The following is a 19,771-nucleotide window of genomic DNA, read 5'->3' on the forward strand; positions in this document are numbered from 1 at the left end:
GACTCATGGGGCTACCCTTCTAAAGCTGTCTATCAGCTAGCACCTATACAATTTGCATGATATATTTTGTGGCGTGTTTGCGAAAGGCATTCAATAAATCTTCAATCTGCCTACGATTGTGTGTGTCAAGTGCAGGTATATGCCACTTGTACTGCAAGGAAAATGTTATTAAGGAAACCAATTTATCAGAGAACACTGAGTAGTCCAGTCCAAAAAGCTTGTCAGTGGTTTGTGTTGGCTTCCTTGCATATAAAAACTGCCTACCACAGATTCTGTCACTAACAGTTGGGGCTAAAGCAAACTCCCCAGCCTCAAGTAAACATATATGAACATAGACACTATATTGTACAATGGTGTTGGTCACAATGATGACCTAAATTCAATTGAAATTTTTCATGTAACATGATACCACACAGTAATCATATTTTAGTGGTTTGTTCTAATGGTATGAAACTTTCAAGTGGATATGTTACTTTACAAGTTTAGAAACTGACATCAGATATTTGTTTACTCTCTCTTATTCTATTCTTCTTTCTTACTGCATCTGCTCAAAGAGCCATGAAAAGGGATCTCTGTATTTCCGGTGATTCAATCTACCCTATTTCATGTGTATAAACCCTAACCTATTTTTTCTGTATTTAAAAAAACTAAAATTGACAATTTCTGTTTTATTTTGGTCCCACTGTGCAAAAATGCTGCTAAAATGACCTATTCTCTTTGTCATACTAGTCACGTCACAGGAAAAATACTGCAAATTTTTTTAATTTGTCATGTCACAGGAAATATACTCCAAACACTTTTCATTCTGGCATGAATTAACATTGCAGCACTATTTCATTTCTCTATATGGTTGCATTGATTCCATAAATGGATTTTCATTCAGTGAATCAATAGATAGAAACTAAAATAACAAATGATCTGAAAAATTACAAGACAGTAACAATACTAGTATATACTCTGTATGTAAATGACAATACACTGAAAAAGTGTGACACATTTCAGAACATGGCAAGTGGAATACAGGAAGTCAATGGAAAGTAGCATCATGGGATAAAAATAAAAACATAAAAGTAATGGGGAAGAAACACACAGCAAATAAAATACCAAAACCAATCCTGTTCATTTTTAAATCCTACAAAACAGGTAGACTGCTATTGTAGTCAAACCTACATTTTACATTAATTCTAAATCAAACTGGGAAGTTATAATATTCAAGTGGCCGAGCAGATGCCACTGTTTTCTTAATATTAAAAATCAACCACAAATGACTAACTGTATGCAGAGATTTAGACAATGACATACTACTATAAACTGATTACTATATCCATCAACCTGACGGGGATTACAGGATAAACGATGACTATAAGCTTTCCTATATAATATACAATTTGTCACTGTCATATTAAACATTTTTTTTCATAATTTCATAACCACGTTGAAACTGGGTTTTTTTTTTTACCATACATCATTTGGAGAAATAAACGTTCCATGATTTGATGACTGACTGAAAATTTTGCCTGATAATATCAGTAAGTCAGAATTTTGTGATAAAGAATGACTCATGACAGAAATTTGATTGTCTGAATACCGTGTCAGAGCAGAGTTTGGAAGGTCAAAGGTTATGCAATCACATGGGTCAACCCTGAACATTGTGAAAGATTGATTTAATTTTTGCTAAATGTCTGATGTATTTTGACAGCAGACAAATTCATTCAAAAAATGAGATCTATATATATTTCATGTATACACATACCGTACTTTTCTTTCACTTTTTATCACTGAATGCAACCAATACCCATAGCTCTTTATACAAACATATCAAAAAATCTTTGAGATTTCAGGTCTGAGTTTCACATGTCGAATCTTGCTTGCAGAGTAATAAGAAATTACCTTTTTGGCAACTTTGGTGATTGAGATTGTTTCAATGTCCATTTTGGTTATTGATGGGATGATTCTGACAGACTCATTCCTGTTAAATGAATGATTAATGGTTTCCCCATATATCACTGAGCAATTACTGGAGTAATCAACTGATGGCTACACTGGTAGAGTCAAATGTTGTGATTTATATACATAGTCTATCCATTAAAAGATTTATGTCAGAAATGTAAATGACTGTAATTACAGCCAAAATGTCGCTGTATCACAGACACAAAGGAATTTCCAAATTACCATTATTAGGAATTCACTTTACATTGCTTTCATGTTGAAGTTAATGCCTTTTTATTATAAGTTTTTTGTTTTTTGCATTGTCACAAAACATTACAAACGTTATGGACAAGACTTGGTGATTTGAGCGAAAAATGACTCTTTTTCTCACCAACCCACCCAGATTTTATGAATGCTACTGAAATCAAAACAGGATGCGCAACACTTATTACAGCATTATGACAGATGAAAGTGTGGTGAATGTAATGCAATTATTGGAATCGCCTGAGGATGAATTTCGCAGAATAATTCTTTTTGAATTACGGTAGCCTGCATTAAATTTAAATATCACATCTGGCCTGTTCAGAACTTCTTTCAAAATTTCAAAAATTAAGATTGCCCTTATTCACAGCATGTGTTTTGGAGAATACAAGAACGATGCTATGTGACTGCTACAGCATACTGACAATATAGGTCAAGAATTATTATTTGTCTGTATTTTATTATTTTTCTTGCTCTTATTTGCTATTTTTTCCTTCTCTGTATGATCAATTTCATATCTGTGTATTGATTGAGAATTGTGACCATTTTCTATCCTCGCAAAGTATGATGACAGTCAAATGGCATCATTCTTATTACCAATATTATTATCAGTTTAAAGATTTCCACCATGATTTGCATCAACTACCCTACACATTGGCAGTGAAAATGTTACAACTGACAGTCCACAGCTACTGTAATTGTAAAAGTAATTGCAAACATCAAATCCTGTTACAAGAATGAGCAAAATACGAACTGACCATCAAATTAGTCATCACTCTTTTTGATATTCCAGATACATGGTACATGTACATAATATCATCCACATATATTGTACCGGTACATGGATGGATACCACAGTTAGCCCTGTGAAGACATTTTGGCCTTGCATCTACAATGTCACATTCACGTAACAGTGATTATATGGGGCAAGCATCCTTCCTGCTGACCAAACCCCTATCCTTGCTCAAATGGACAATAATTCTTCAAGTAGCTGAATGTCACATATGGCAATTTTATACCAAATGTGCAGGATGTACTGAGGACAATAACATCAGCTTTTGTAATATTAATAGATCCAGACTTGCTATATTAGTTCAAAACAGCTGTACATGGCTCAGGTGTATCCTTCTCTATTTTGTACCTGGTACCGCATTCAGACAAGTATTACATGTAAACAGTTATGGCATACATAAAAAAAAATACAAACTATTACACGTAAATAAAGGTAAACTGAGAGAAAATAATAAAAAGAATGTCTGAAAACTAGCATGATTGCAGAATAGTGTGTGGTTAGGTCACCAGACAGCATGCACAGAACTCCAGACAAAATCATGAGAGACATACGCCAACTGTTAATTGATGGGGTGGGTGATCGAGGTGGGGGCGCTACAACACCACTGTGGCGAAGTCGGTGATGAAGTTTTACTTGACTGTGGTTAACCCCTACCTTTCTTGTCAAGTCAGCGAGATGGCCGGCATATGGGTACTGGATTATAAATTGAGATTTCCGTAAGTGAGAAACACACATTTTTGTAAAATACATACAATACATACAAGAATTAAACTAGTGCTACTTTTATTTTCAAACAAATGTATAAATGTATCGTATAATAACTGCATCAGCACTCAAGTCTCCTCCTAGTATCTATGTTTGTCTCATGCATGCATAATGTCATGCCGAATATTCATTTACATGATTATACGGTTGTTGACAAAAACACAAATTGTATGAACTTAGCATGCTTTGAATGTTCTAAACGCACACATCTGCCTAGACTGAAAGATTCCGTAGCGTGCGGGCGCTCGCGCGCACTGCGACCTACGACCCTTACCACGCAGTGCGCCGGAGCGCCCGCACGCGACGGAATCTTTCAGTCTAACATCTGCCACATTGACAGTGCACAAAAAGGCCACAGGGCACTAGGGCTCCTGTCTATAGTTGTCCTAAATCTGTTGTCATTGTTTGTTTAAAGAAAAGATAATGCATATGGATGAATTTTGATGAATTTAATACACCTGAAACACTGCCCTGTTTTTGCATGTCACCATGTTGTAATTTCATTCAAAGTGTACCAACAGAGTAGCAGCCTAAAAACGTACTCGAGACAGTGAGGTGCATCTGAATTAGTAGCAACAGGCCACTTGATTGGTCCAATGGGAATTTAAATGACTTGGTGATTCATGAAAATGGGCCTGATGTTTCAGGCATAGAGAGAGCAAAATACAACATAGACAAGTCATCGTTGATGACACAGTCCCCACTTGTTAATGGGTACTTTGATTACATGTCCTCAGAGAGGATAGAGTCCTCTTCATTAATTAGGTCTGTGATAAAAATACTTTGATACAGATAGCGCTCAATGGCCAAGAATGACCTACATACAAAAAAGACCTACATATGTATGACATAGGTTAATGTCCTTGTACCAACTTTGAATAAAATCGTTTGAGATATGCCTGAGTATTATGGCTCTGTACATGAAAAAATCGTAACAAAATGGCCGCACGGCAGCCATATTGGATCGTATCACATAACAAATTGACATGCTATGTATGACAGTAGTCAATCTCCTTGTACCAACTTTGAATAAATTCGCTTGATACATGTCTGAGTATTACGGCTCTGTACATGAAAACATCGTAATAAAATGGCTGCCTAGCGGCCATATTGGATCGTATCACAAACCAAATAGACGTACATATGTATGACATAGGTCAATGTCCTTGTACCAACTTGGAATAAAATCGGTTGAGATATGCCTGAGTTTTGGCTCTATACATGAAAAATTGTAATAAAATGGCCGCCAGGCGGCCATATTGGATCGTATCACAAACAAATCGACATGCATATCTATGACATTGGTCAATGTCCTTGTACCAACTTTGAATAAAATTGGTTGAAACATGTCTGAGTTATGGCTCTGTACATGAAAAAATTGTAATAAAATGGCCGCCTGGCGGCCATATTGGATCGTATCACAAAACAAATTGACATTCATATCTATGACATTGGTCAATGTCCTTGTACCAACTTTGAATAAAATCGGTTGAAACATGTCAGAGGTATGGCTCTGTACATGAAAAAATCGTAATAAAATGGCCGCCAGGCGGCCATATTGGATCGTATCACAAAACAAATAGACTTGCATATCTATGACATGGTCAATGTCCTTGTACCAACTTTGAATAAAATCGGTTGAAACATGTCAGAGTTATGGCTCTGTACATGAAAAAATCATAATAGAATGGCCGCCAGGCGGCCATATTGGATCGTATCACAAAACAAATAGACTTGCATATCTATGACATTGGTCAATGTCCTTGTACCAACTTTGAATAAAATTGGTTGAAACATGTCTGAGTTATGGCTCTGTACATGAAAAAATTGTAATAAAATGGCCGCCAGGCGGCCATATTGGATCGTATCACAAAAAAATACACTTGCATATCTATGACATGGGTCAATGTCCTTGTACCAACTTTGAATAAAATTGGTTGAAACATGTCTGAGTTATGGCTCTGTACATGAAAAAATTGTAATAAAATGGCCGCCTGGTGGCCATATTGGATCGTATCACAAAACAAATCGACATGCATATCTATGACACTGGTCAATGTCCTTGTACCAACTTTGAATAAAATCGGTTGAAACTGTCTGAGTTATGGCTCTGTACATGAAAATATCGTAATAAAATGGCCGCCTGGCGGCCATATTGGATCATATCACAAAACAAATCGACGTGCATCTGTATGACATATGAAGTAATCCTTGTACCAAGTTTGAATGAAATCGCTCCTTGCATCTCTGAGATATCTGCGTGAACGGACGGACGCACGGACGGACGGACGGACGCACGCACGGACGCACGCACGGACATGACCAAACCTATAAGTCCCCCCGGACGGTGTCCGTGGGGACTAAAAATAACCGACATATATATCATCTTTTCCGCGAGGGTTTCAGGCAAATATCAAGACACATGTAGTGAGGATGATGAATTTCATTGCCAACAAACTCCATTTCTCTGCCAACTCTTGAAATAATGGGGATTTTTATGCAGAACACAGAATGTGAAAGATATACTTGCATTCCTTGTGCAAGTATACCGGTGGAAGGGAATATATACCTAGCTGGACAGTGACCAATGGTGATGGCATGGTATATTGTGTACCCCCAGTCACAATGGTGTTGAATAGATTTTGGGATATATCTCTTTACACTGATAACATCAAGAAAACAGATATTTGTTTTCATTGAGATGTATGTACTTTTTTTATTTCATTTACACAAACAAAGACAAACAGATTGATGACAACTGGATAGGGGCCAAGTTCACTACAGAGAAAAGCAAACCGACATCATTCGCTGACATCTATCCACTTTACTACATGTACACTGTATATGAAAGCTAATAGCCTACAACTACACATGTAACTGCTCTACCACCATGCTTGCAACTCAAATGCAGATATCTGTACAAACTTTGTTTACAGAAATCACTCTCAAAGGGGGCTTCAAGGTCACTCTCGGCACACCCACTGCAAGCAGTGACTTTTTCACTCTGTAAGCACCACATGCTGAATTCATTGTCATGATACCATTCCCCCTCAAATGAAGGTCTATATGGACCACCAAACCCAACTGCATTTTGTTCCAATTATTGGCCTGAGGATAAAACTACATATATACTGTTCTGTGCATGCAGTGTAATGAATCGGCAGAGAAACCCTAAGGGAGGCATACATGTATGCCACGTCTTGACTTGTAGTTTCTCCTTTACAACACAATGTTTGGCCCTGAAAACTTCAAAACATCCCCAAACTTCTAACATAATGTCACATTTTGGGAAGTAAGGCTTGGTATTAACAATGGAATACAGCTTTCTCAAAGCAAAGTGTGACCGGAGAGTGACCTTTCACATGACGTGCAAGAGCAGCATGATTCAAAACTTCATTTAAGAATCAAAAATAAACTTTTACTAGCTTTAGTTTTGTTTTATGTGTAAGTTTTGTTATCAACAATGCTACCATGTTATTTATTTTATGCAGGAGTTTTGCTCTTCTGGGAAATTGGTACAACATCAAGAAACAAAAGTTATCTGGGTCTGTCTTGTTTTATGAAGGGAAATTCTTTTTCAGCTAGAAAGATACTTGTGTCTTGCTCTCCTTGTTTATGGCGTATCAGTCATACAAAGTGTGTTAGTAAATCTGACAGTTTGACATAAACCTTCAAATTTTCAAAATTCTCATATCTAAATGTGTCAACCCTGGCCTACAGTAGCAATATATGAATTCACAGTATTAGAAACATTATTATACCATCACAAATCAGTTTATGCAAAGGCACATTTCTGGAACTTTTCTTGATTCCCAAACAATTCTTTGATTATACTGAAAATATACTGAATGAACAATCTGGAAATCATATAATTAGCTCATGATGTAAAAAGTCCTGCATTCTCTCACATGCTGTTGAGTAAGATATATTCTGGTCATAATAGCTATCACATGATCTTCATTATTCCTTCTCACTGACTACCTTGTCTTTTTTCATTTTGACACAGGATACACAGTAAAACTGAAAGGGAATAAATGTAATGAATGCTGAATTTTGGGGTAAATTGTGATTTTACAAATTCTCACCTTGGTTGTGCCCGTTGGATCAATAAGTTTCTGGATTTTATTGACATAGTAATCCGGTGGTTCCTTGGCAACAACTTTTTCCTGTTACAAAAATAAAACATGAAAGCAGAGAGAGAGAGAACACAAAATGAAGATGTGTGAGAAATCGATTGAAATTTGATTTGAAAGGTACGTGTTCTGTACTTGAAGTTGTCATTGAAATTTGATCTGTCAGGTGCGCTGAACAGATTCTGTTGTCTGTGTCTTCTCTGATGAATTTATGATTGTAATGAAACATTCTCAAATATACCGGGAATTGCATTTTCAGAAAGGAATCAGACTTTTTCAAGGAACAACTTTCTCATGGATTCCACAACACTTCTGAAAACAAAGGAATTACACAATGTACCAAACAGTGGTGATGAATCATACCTTCTTCAGTGAATGAGCATTCATATTTGACTGAGATTTCTCTGACAAATGATACAGAGTTCACAAATAAAAGGACAAGCAGAAATGTCTGTTGATAATCAAGACTTGAATCTCAACACCTCTCTGGATAAAGCAGCATGGTCCTTTTGAATTGAAACACCTTAAATCGAAACTGTTGTATTTAAACACCTCAATTGAAGTAGCCTAGATCCTTTCCGTCCGCTTGCCTCCGTACCTCCGTCCCCCACTACGGTAGTGGGGACGGAGGTACGGAGGCAAGCGGACGGAAAGGATCTAGGCTACGATTGAAGCAACTGCGCATTTTTCCATTTGGAAGATTACTTGAAAATTACAACAAAAACATCAAATAATTCCCTAAACGTTCAAAAATCAGTTTTGTTCCTAGAAGCTATAGGCCACCATTAATGGATCACAGCTGTACAAAGTGTTGTACATGTGCAATCTACTGTTGACAATGAAGCCTATAATCTGTAATCATCTCCACCACAGACAGTTTGATCTCAATTTCACGCCAGCCTTTCATCACATGATTGAAAAGTCTGCTTTGCTCTTTGATAATTTCCGCATCACATTACCTGATCGCAGATTAGATCCCATTTCTTTTCATCTTCATAAGACTTCAGAACTTTTGCCTTGTCTGGAGGCAAGTCCATAGACGCCTGCAAATTAGAAAAAAAAACATTGGTTGATCAAAATGATGCTCTTGTCTTTGATTTTCTAAAAGGCGAAAGGTGATCAGTGGTGTCTGACAATGAACTTTACCAGGTATTTTGCTAGCCGTTCTTCATAATCAGCTGGTGTGACAATAATACGAACATCCATGGTCATGTTCACAGAGGTCTGGTGAACACCCACACACTCTCTACTGTACTGATACAACCTGCCTGACGGCCTGTTACCCATTTTAACACTCTCCAATAAATGATCACAGCTTCAGTTGGGTGTCTGCTTAAAGAGGTCTGGTCAGAACCGCAAGCAGTAATTCCCGATGGAATAAACCGGACATGGACTTGGATGTTTACAGTGTATCCAATAATTGTAATGGAAGTCTAGGGTTTGTCCAGGAAGGAGGAAGGGTCAATTTGACACGCTATTTTCAAGCCAATCAGGATGGTGCATCTGTGTTCTGGCTTCCCTTCTACTGTCATTGACGGCTATTTCTATTTTAGGGTATGGTTCACGACTAAACCCAGCACTAACATCATTCTTCTAAATTAGGTTGATCCATGGAGTACTTTGGGAAAGATATGGACTACCATAAAGGAAAGGTGGGTATTGGCAATATATCTCTGACATGATCACTGCACGGAATATTTTGAGGAATCCAGAAAGGAAGTTAGCAGTGCAATACTTTTGTGATGGTGATATACACATTACAACATGATCTGTTGCCTCTATCGGTACACTTTCAGATGATAGCAAATGGAAATACTGAAAGTAACACGTCTATGGACCACCATAATTGGAAGACTGATGTATACATGTATTAAACTTGTAGAGCAAATTTAATCAGAAAATTTCTTTGACACCTTGTCACTGGTTTTTTTGATGACGTAGGAAGATGATTGTACATGTATATGTACATGTATAGCAAATCTATATTAAACTTGGCATGTTTCTCTGATACCTTTTCACTGGCTATTTTGATGACAAAGAAAGCAAACTTGGTTGTGCAATAATATTCGACATGCATGTGTGCTGTCATACATGTATGACTGTCAGTCAATGTTGAAGAACAGCAACACAGCCAGTTCAACATTACCTTTCATGGAAGAAAGAACATGGGAGGAAGGGTGCAGTCATATTCATAAGGATCATCACAAAGCTCCAGTGATGCAATTTTACACCAGCCTTATAAAGAGGATATTTACAAATTATCAATTCTTATACATGATAGTGTACACATACTGTTATATTGTACAATACAGTCCATATGGTGACCATACGGATATGTTTAGTTACCTGTATCTTACAGCCTCTGATTGACACAGATCCTATAAATCATGTAATATGCTACATTGCATGACTTAGTCATGAAAAAGTAACGCTAGTCTTCACTTCAACAAAATTCAGCTAGACATCTAGAACCTCAGCTTCACCCCGGAGTTATTGACATACTTTGAATTAAATTTTACACAAAAAATGATGATATCGATTTTAATCCACAGGGATTGCTGAAGAGATCTAACTTCTACTATGGCTGTTACAATTATGGAGGTTTCATGACATTTTATTACTGATAGTCATTCACAAAATCAACACTGAGCCAAGCCTTCATAAAAACATACAAATGAAAGGTCTCAAAGGAAGTTACATATACATGTATACTGAACATGTAACATTTGCCACTGATCCTTCCTGTGAACTTAATTTGCTTTGACCTTGAGGTGTTTGCAGATACATGTGATGACACAGTTAACAGTTTTTCTCAGAGTGTCAGTTTTTCAGCCGGATACAGGAAAAATTAATGGCCTTATACACTAATTTTAGCCAGCTGCTTTCCCACAAAAAATATTCTCCTTGACGCAGGGGTACATGTACACACCTTCCCTAGCTACTTACAAGGACAACTTGAACATGCTTGAAGATTTTCACAAAGCTGACAAACATTTTAGTGGATACACTTTACTCTGTGGCATCTGTGATAGACTGTATCTATGATATGACAAAACACTTGTAAAATGGATATGTAATAACTGTTTTAAAAAAAGACATGATACATTGAGGGATATACTGCCACACCATTTTCCTCCATCAACAGATTAACAGACCGGCCTTCTTACTTGATCCTTCATTAGTGACATGATCCCCTTTTCCATTAACATTTTAATATAGAACAGCGAGCTTTACAACTTCTGTACATTAATGATTAAATTGTCTTCAGCTGGCACATGAATAATGAGACTGAATGCAAAGACAGTTTTAATGGTCTTCTTAAAATTGCTCTCACTGGGTTTAGACCAAAATAAATCAGTTACATGTAAATGTGCCTACATGGGTGGAACGTTTAGTTCTGAGCAGTAGATTGCTAGTGCTGATTTATTTTTTTTGTATTCATATGAAATTGTCTAATATATTATCCTATTAATATTTTACAATAACATCCCACCTGCTGTGTTGTATTTCAACACTAGAAATTACTTGCTGATATGAAAATACTATAATTGACTAAATATTTTAATAAGAAAGACATGCTTTATCTTTCTTACTGTTTGGAGAGATGAACACGACTGTGGACTGTTTTTAAGTTGCCTGCGTTATCTATGGGAGTAACCACACACATTGGTTAATTTAAAACTGACTTCAGACATTCCAAAACGTTAGTTGGGCAAAAAAATTGAAATACTTGTACACATACTGTAGTACAATCAGCTTTATCGATAAGTGATAAGAAAAAAATGTGTAAATACTCTGAAATAAGAGAAATAAGCACTTTTGGAAATTGGAAGAGAATTTAACCCTGACGGCATGGAACATGACTTTTAGCTGATGAAATAGTGTTCTGAACAAAGATCAAGTTAATTACTGGTGATTAATATGAAACAAGGTCACATAATGCCTTAAATATTCTTGTTTAAGTGGTATTGGTCACTTCAACAACACTTCTGAAAATGGCAATGTTAGAGGGAGAGACTCACTTCCTCATACAAATTTCAAAGTAATGGTTGTTATGTAAAGCCCTTTGAGTCTATCATAGGTCAATTTTGTGATTTGTAGATCTCACATTCTTTCCTAATGATTAATGAGGATTGCCAATCAGAAGCTATTTCCTGATGAGGAAGCTACAGTGTGAGGGCACCCATTACTGTCTGTCTGTACTCTGGACTCTATGGGGTACATTATGTAAACATTCAACTATCATAGCAACGTGGTTGATAGAGGGCCACTAGCTGCAACTGTTGCTGTTCAACAGCATGAGTTTTAAGTGCTGCTCCCATCCCCTCCCCGTTACACACAATTTTATATCAAATTCGTTACTTCTTGTATTTGTCCATTGATAATCTTTGGATGTCTGCAACCCATGCAGTTCATGTATAAAGCTACAATTTAGGGAAATTATGTGCATTTTTGAATTATTTTCTGTAAAATTTACCCATAAATTGCAGGGCCACAGCAAAATATATACTTTTAACTGCTCTGTTATAAATTATATCACTGATGTATTTGACAGTTGCTAGTTACACAGGGCTGATCAGTTGACTCAACATCTTACATATTGTGTTTGTTCCATTAGCTCTAACTTTAATTTGAACATTATCCATAAATTTTATCCAGTTGGTAAAATACGGTTTACTTGCTCAAATCCAAAAATCTTGTCAAAAGTGTCTAGCATTTGACTTGGTGGAACATACTTTCATGAGAAGAAGCATGAGAAAATATGTCTGTTTTCCAGAACAAAAATAATTTATCAAAGTTACAGATATCATCCCTTCAACCTCATGAATATTCATAAATTTAAAGGATGTAATGGCTGAAATAGCTCAATCACAATAGCTGTATAAAACTGAATGTTACAATGACTTGGGGAGATTTGCATTTTTATCCTTATTACCTTGATTTTCTATTTTTAATTACGTAATCACGTTTTGTTTTGTTTTGTTTTGCCTAGAAATGTTAAATAGCTGTTGGTACAACTACATGTACTTCTCTACAGCTTGATACATTGAAACATGCTGATATTGCAGCATGATTCCTTTTTGTTTGTACATGTATGTGTACAAACTGAGACAACAATTTGACAAGAGATATCCAACCACGTATACAGATTACAACTGTAAGTTTCAGATGAAATTTCATCAGTGCAAGTGACCTAAATACAATGTGGTAGATTCCTTTTAGAGATAGTATAACCATACACCTATGTGTAATAATGCATGTGAATTTTTATGTACAATATAAATGTATGATTATGAATATGTACAATATGTGTGTACTGGTACAACTATTGTTTGTATAAGTGTGCTTTACAACTTGTATGTATGAAAACTAGTAATTAATATAAACCATGCAAACGATATACAAATGAAATGCAGTTTTTTTTCCATTTTATTGTGGCGTTTCCCAATAGCAGGATAACTTTCAGCTGCGTATGGAATGACATGGAATAAATTCCCCCTCATTTTCCTGTTCACTGTCTGTATAATTGAACCTACATTTTCTTCCTAAGTTTTGATTATGTAGTTACAGGTGATTACAGTTGCATATCATTATTTTGGAAAACTAAACACAAGGGATACCCTCCATTGTATGTAATTTTTTTTACTTTTTCAAAATTTATTTTTCAAAGCAAATTTTTCCACCCAATTTTTAAGGTGTTAATTAAATGAGTAAAGTGGCCTAATCAACTTGATTTAAATATTTGTACAATTATACCGCACTAACTCCTTGAGCTAGAAAGATTAATGTAGCTTCTGTAATACAATACAGATAAAAAATGTTTACTATAATTTACTGTCAAATTTCCAGCCTCTCATGAAACATGTAAATAAAAGTGCGAAATATTTTCTTTTAATATTACTTCTTGTCATTCCCATTTGAGCTGTCCATTCATTTTGTGTACCATCCTGTGAAATTGTTACTGTTTGAAAGATGTGGGGAGACGTCATAAAATCTTTTTACGACTTTCAGCATGTTACTTCATAATATAAAACCATAGAGTGGAAACACTGGGAAACACATCATGTAATAAAAGATGAACTTATGATGGGTTTATCAGCTGATGACTCACACATTGTAATTTGAGAAAGTAATTTTATCTCTTTACAAATACAGAATTAGGATATGTATTACCGGTAATGATATGATTACAAATATGACCTGGAAATAGCACAGCGGGTCCCGGTTGGCCAGTGGTGCAGTGTGTGTGTAAATTACACATGTACAAGAACACCACACCCACAAGAAATTGCTAACACACACTGTGAGTGTGAGGATCAATACACAGAAACCAAAATCTGAATACGCTATAGCGGTTCATCTGATGACGATATTCGCTTTTGTGGTCATGTCAGTACAAACCAACCACAACCGTAGCTGTGGTACAATGTACGTGATAAATGCTCATGTACTATGAATCAGTATTATCTTGGTGCATTTCCTGAGTTTTTAATCAATGGAAGATAACAAATACAATAAAACAGATAATTGAAATATTATCAGTAGTAATTCAACATCATCAAATTATGATGTTTTTATTTCAATGTAAAATTTGGCAATATCGTTTAATTCATCTCCTGTCAATTTACAGTGAATGTAATAAACCATGCAATCTAAATACGTAACTGTCTTCTCTCATTATTGATGACACAATGAAGAATCTTAGATAGATCATGTGAATTGCAATTCTCTGACTTCAAAACAAAAGTTCAACAGATCATGACAACGTTAGATACTAATCTGGTAAATGTTATTGCTGATGAACCCTATTTGATGTTGTTGAAACAAATTACATTATACATGCAATGCCGCTCACTTGAATCTCAGAAAATGAGGAAATGAAAGTATGTATGCAAGAGTGCATGATTGATAGCAGATGAAAGTCACCATACTGTGTGGCTATCCTGTGTTCACTACATCTCAAAAGAAAGACAAATGAGTCTTTCCTAAACCTGCCAAGACGAGCTGTCTGGGATAATCATATTGGCTTGCATTGCCATATTGTGTACTGCACATGCTACAACTTGAAGGGTACTATTTCACGCCTTCCACTGTCAGAATTCTCAAAAGCTGCAACATATTATTGACACTGGATAAATGCAGAGTGAGTTTACAATCTAAACTGCCCTTTGACCTGATCATGGGGGGGGGATAAAGGTCATCCAGGTCAAGAAGATTATACGCCACATAGAGTGTACAGTGAACCAAAATGCCAGAGAATGACCAACAGCAGGCATCCTATTACAATTCAAAGGTTAACACATGATGAACAGACAGCTACCACACACATTCAGAAAGGACAGAGTGACTCTGAAGTCAAGGCATTCATGTACATGTATGATGTATTGTGGGAAGTTAGAATTAAATTAAATTTATGATCAACCTGTTTAGGTCAAATAAAAAAAATTGTGTGCTTCCAGGAACATGACTCCAAAAACTAGGGCAGGTAGGTCAGAGGAAATTTTTTTTTCTTCTTCTATTGGCTGAGACCTATAAATTTTGAAAATTTACCCGCTCTTTTGAAAATGCGGAAAAAAATGTCTGGGGTCAGCGGGTTTATCTAGAGTAGACTAGGTTAGCAGAAACACACGTTGACTTAGTAAAAGTAGTTTCCGATGACACGCTCAAAGAAAAGGTCTGTTTTCTTTGCATGTAACAGTAAATCATTTATGACGTCAACATGTTGACAATATATTTCAAATGTCCTGATGGAGTCATCATAAAGACTGTACTGTCTAAGTTCTATTTGTTGGATGTTTCCTTTCTTACCTACTCATTTATTCATTTGTTTGTTTGTTTATTTATTAATAAACGAGAATCTCAAAAGTACATGATACATGTACATTAGATGAACACAACCTCACATGACATCACCTTGGTAGTAATTTGCATGTAAGCACTTGACATTTCTATGCATATTTGCTTTGATGGATACATTTAGCTATAATATGCAAATTGTCTTCCCTTTATAATTTCCAAAAGCAGTGATGCATGGGTCACGTAATGACTAATTGATGGACTGCGGAAGTTCATACAAATGACAACATCCCATACCCTGTATTTGGGTGCACTCATTAGGGAACACAAAGATGACATGCCGATATGTTTACCGGGTGCGGTACCTATAATTACAGGATCTGACATGAAGAATGTACCTAATTCGATTCACACACCTGGTACCATACATGTATATCTTGATCAAACTCTGATAAATGCATCCATCAAATTGATCAATGCTAAAATTATACAATGAAATGTGGTTAAAGTATGCATCTACTATCCATATGGCTTATCATGAAAATGTTTGTATCATTTAGAAAATCTGTATTTCAAACCATACACAAAACAAAGTCTGTTCTGTGTGCAGTCAAGCCTCGGAGGGGGTTTCACGTAGGAGTGAAAGACTTCATACAATGTTGTTGATTAACTTTTTAAAGGTACGGATGTAATTTCTAAAACATCTGTGGGACAGGCAACTTGGGGCCATCGTTTCCTTGGCCGATGCCACAATGTACCACTGTTTTGCAGGTCATGATTTAATGTAAAAGTACAGTTTTACTTGTTTGTCATGCCATGATGGGTTGGGTGATGGGATACTTGCATGGGTGTTTCAATATCCACACAAGTCCTTTATTCATGTTTTCCAAAGCAGGATAAAAACACATGGGTCACAATGGCTGGATGACAAGCCACTTCTTGGAAAGCCCGGAAACCAAAACACAAAAAAACAGCAGCAGTCCGAACACACCTCCCTTGCCCTGAACTGTTTTTATCCCTTGAACAACTATGGGTTCAAGATCTCAATCAAGGCAAATGTCTAGGACGACAAACCATGATCAACTATAGTGTCCTACGGGGGATACTTTCACACAGCGTGAGTTCATCTTATGTCTCTTTACGGCATCTCAAAAATGAATACCATGGGATGTACATGTAGTTTGTCAAGGATCATCCCATCAAATTTATTGGCAGTAGACTGGATAGGTGACTGGGGTCATGGCAAAGAACAGTTTCATGTAGTTCTAAAACCTTGAAAAAACTTGAAATACTTGAAAAATGAATATGAACAATTACCAAATATTTTGCATACATGTAATGATGTCGGCATAAAAGTTAGTGCACAACAATTTAATTTCTCATGAGGGCCATCACAGGGCATATATAAAGAACTATTTTAGCTGAACAATTACTACTTTGTGAACAAGCCTATACTTTTACACAAGCTAAAGTAACTTAAGATGCCAAGGAAAGACATAAGTCATATATTTAAATGCCTTTCAATGCCAGATCTATTGAGTAAACGACATACATATGGAAAATAAAGCGGTACCATGGCACAGAAAGTGCAGAAGTTCACTACACCATGGAATGTTAGTATTACAGTAAACAGTCTAGCAGGCAAAAATCAATCAGTTACACCATACAAGGCATGCATGACCTGTTCTGGAATTTTAGTTGTTTATTTTTTGAAATCCAATAAGGATTACCTAGTTCATCCATGAATAGCTACTATTACAGAGAGTTTGTGGAAATTGATAAAGTATACATGAATAAACCTGGTGTTTATTTACTGGAAAACCCATGTACCAATCAACCTGTACACAAGTTGTTGGTAGAGACAAGTGACATCTCTATCACTGTTGGTGAAAATCCCATGAAAGTTTTAAACACAAATCAATCAATAGTTGTCAACTACTTTACTGTATGGTGTAATTATCCATAGTGGTCACCATCAGAATGGAGGACGCTTTACAAAACATGTCATGGGCAATTTGACTGCACATTGTATTCAGAATCAGTATCTGGAAGCATTTCACAACACTCGGCATAATTTGTCCATTGAGATCTTCAACAGCTTGATAACATCCTCACGCTGGCATCTGCCTTGGCGTTAGATTTCAGAAAGAATGACACTGGTTTTATTCAACTTTATTTCTCAGTTCATGCCAATCCAGTTTATTTGTGGAGATAATGCTGAAGATGACTGCAATTACATGTAAGAGCTGCAAAATTTAGAAAACTTTGCAAAACAGTTATACAATGTACATGAAAAGAATTAACTTCATTCTCACTTCAAATCAAATATAACAAAATTGATGGAGAAAGGGACACATATCAACGATTTTGATGAAAGTTTGACTGTCAACTGACCAGCTTAATTAATCTATTAATAATGGGTGTGCATCACAGAATGGTTACATGTAGCTGAGAATCTACATGTAGCTAATTATTTTCAAGCTCTGAAACTTTGGGGAGTTTGGAAAAAGTAACAAGATTTCAGACCGGATGATGATGATTTCAATTTATTAGGCAAGCTGAAAAACATAATGCAATGAATGTGAAGATAGATGGATTTCATGAGTGATACATACGGTACATTATATATGCGTAGTTGAAGTAGAGAATGAGGGATTTTGCATTTTCATTATTCATTCCTTCATGTGATTTGAATAAACCAGTAAAATATAGCCTGTACAAATGACCATCAAACAAAATGAATTCATGAATAAGAAAGTGAGCAATACTGAAAGTGAAAGGTTCCACACAAGTATTGGTCAGACTACATGCACACATATGAGAAAGACATAAAAAGTCCAGTGCATGTTGAAGTGAAATTTGATAGGAAGAGGGTAAGCAGTCAACTGGGAGATATCACTGAAGGTGATGAACATTCACAACAGTGTGAATATTGCTTTGTAAGCGCACATCTGCATCTGTTGTGGTCTGATTCACTGGAGTACAGCTAAACCACTTGGAAGTAGGGTCATGACACTGCACATCAGAAATGTTTTCTCTGTATTTATCCCCCAGCCAGTATCGACTGAACAGAGATGTGATGGAATTCAAACAAGTCATCACAGGTCCCTGTTGTGTGTGGGATAATACAGCATCAGGGTAGTTCCAGCAGGCCATGTTAGCTTTATGCCACACACTGATAACAAACTACATGTACCTAGGGAAAACCACAACTGAGATCACATGACTTCTTTATTGACCGAGATTAAAATTGAAATTTTCATCAGCTGAGATGCTTCGTAGATTATTATTTTATTATTTTTTAAGCAACATGGGGGCTTGGGGAGGGGGGGGGTTTCGCAATCAAATGTACCGGTACTCTGGACATTTTCAAGATGTCACTGCTATGGCCTGATCAAAGGTAAAGTGAGCGTGCGGGTGAGCTTTGAGGATGGGTCATGGTCTACAGTTTCCACAATTCAACATGATGATACTCTATCACATTTCGATGTGGTGAAATTATCTAAGGCATTTCAAACAGCATACTTCACGAGATAAAATACGATTACATGTAAGCACTGTCTGGCTTAAAAAATGCTACATTTGCCAGGCTGGTACTGTACTACATGTACATGTACATGGTATAACAGACTGTATAAACAGTCATATTGGGTCTCATAAGTGGATAAGAGTTTAAAAGCAGTTATAACATATGTGTGTGTGCATACATGTAGACCCTTGAGAAAAACGAGGGTCTACGGTGTGTGTAAGTAAATTATTACAAACGATACAACATACAGGGTACTGTACACTGTCCTAAATCAACAAGTTATAAACTACTTTATTATAAGCAATACACATTCTAAAATCAAAAATGTTGTTCAACCAAATTTCAAATGGAGAAATCAATGTGATCAGTATAATTTTTAATATGAAACCTTTCAGTGATATAAATACATGTATGGTATTAAAATTCAAGAACAAATATTAAAACTTTATGTACATTGCATACATGCACACATATGGTGATTCACATTCCATGGGCATTTTTCTACAGCATAGTATGCATAAAAATTGAGATGAAATACGATACCATATTTATCATTGTACAAAT

The 19,771-nt window shown here is 36.1% G+C and overlaps 1 protein-coding gene across 4 annotated transcripts in view; it reads right to left on the reverse strand.

Moving 5' to 3' along the window:
- The window catches only part of LOC139140301 (formin-like protein 2), a 64,591-nt gene that overhangs the window by 29,261 nt on the left and 15,559 nt on the right, over positions 1 to 19,771 (reverse strand). For 2 of the 4 annotated variants that reach the window (XM_070709460.1, XM_070709457.1), the window contains exons 2-4: positions 8,841 to 8,924; positions 7,834 to 7,914; positions 3,638 to 3,676 (exon numbers count right to left, since the gene is read on the reverse strand). In XM_070709460.1, the coding sequence (XP_070565561.1) occupies positions 3,638 to 3,676; positions 7,834 to 7,914; positions 8,841 to 8,924 (204 nt within the window). The remainder of the gene's footprint in view (positions 1 to 3,637; positions 3,677 to 7,833; positions 7,915 to 8,840; positions 8,925 to 19,771) is intronic. The other 2 variants (XM_070709461.1, XM_070709458.1) reach the window with 1 other exon arrangement.

This window comes from Ptychodera flava, chromosome 9 (genome assembly GCF_041260155.1).
Source record: "Ptychodera flava strain L36383 chromosome 9, AS_Pfla_20210202, whole genome shotgun sequence".
NCBI lineage: Eukaryota > Metazoa > Hemichordata > Enteropneusta > Ptychoderidae > Ptychodera > Ptychodera flava.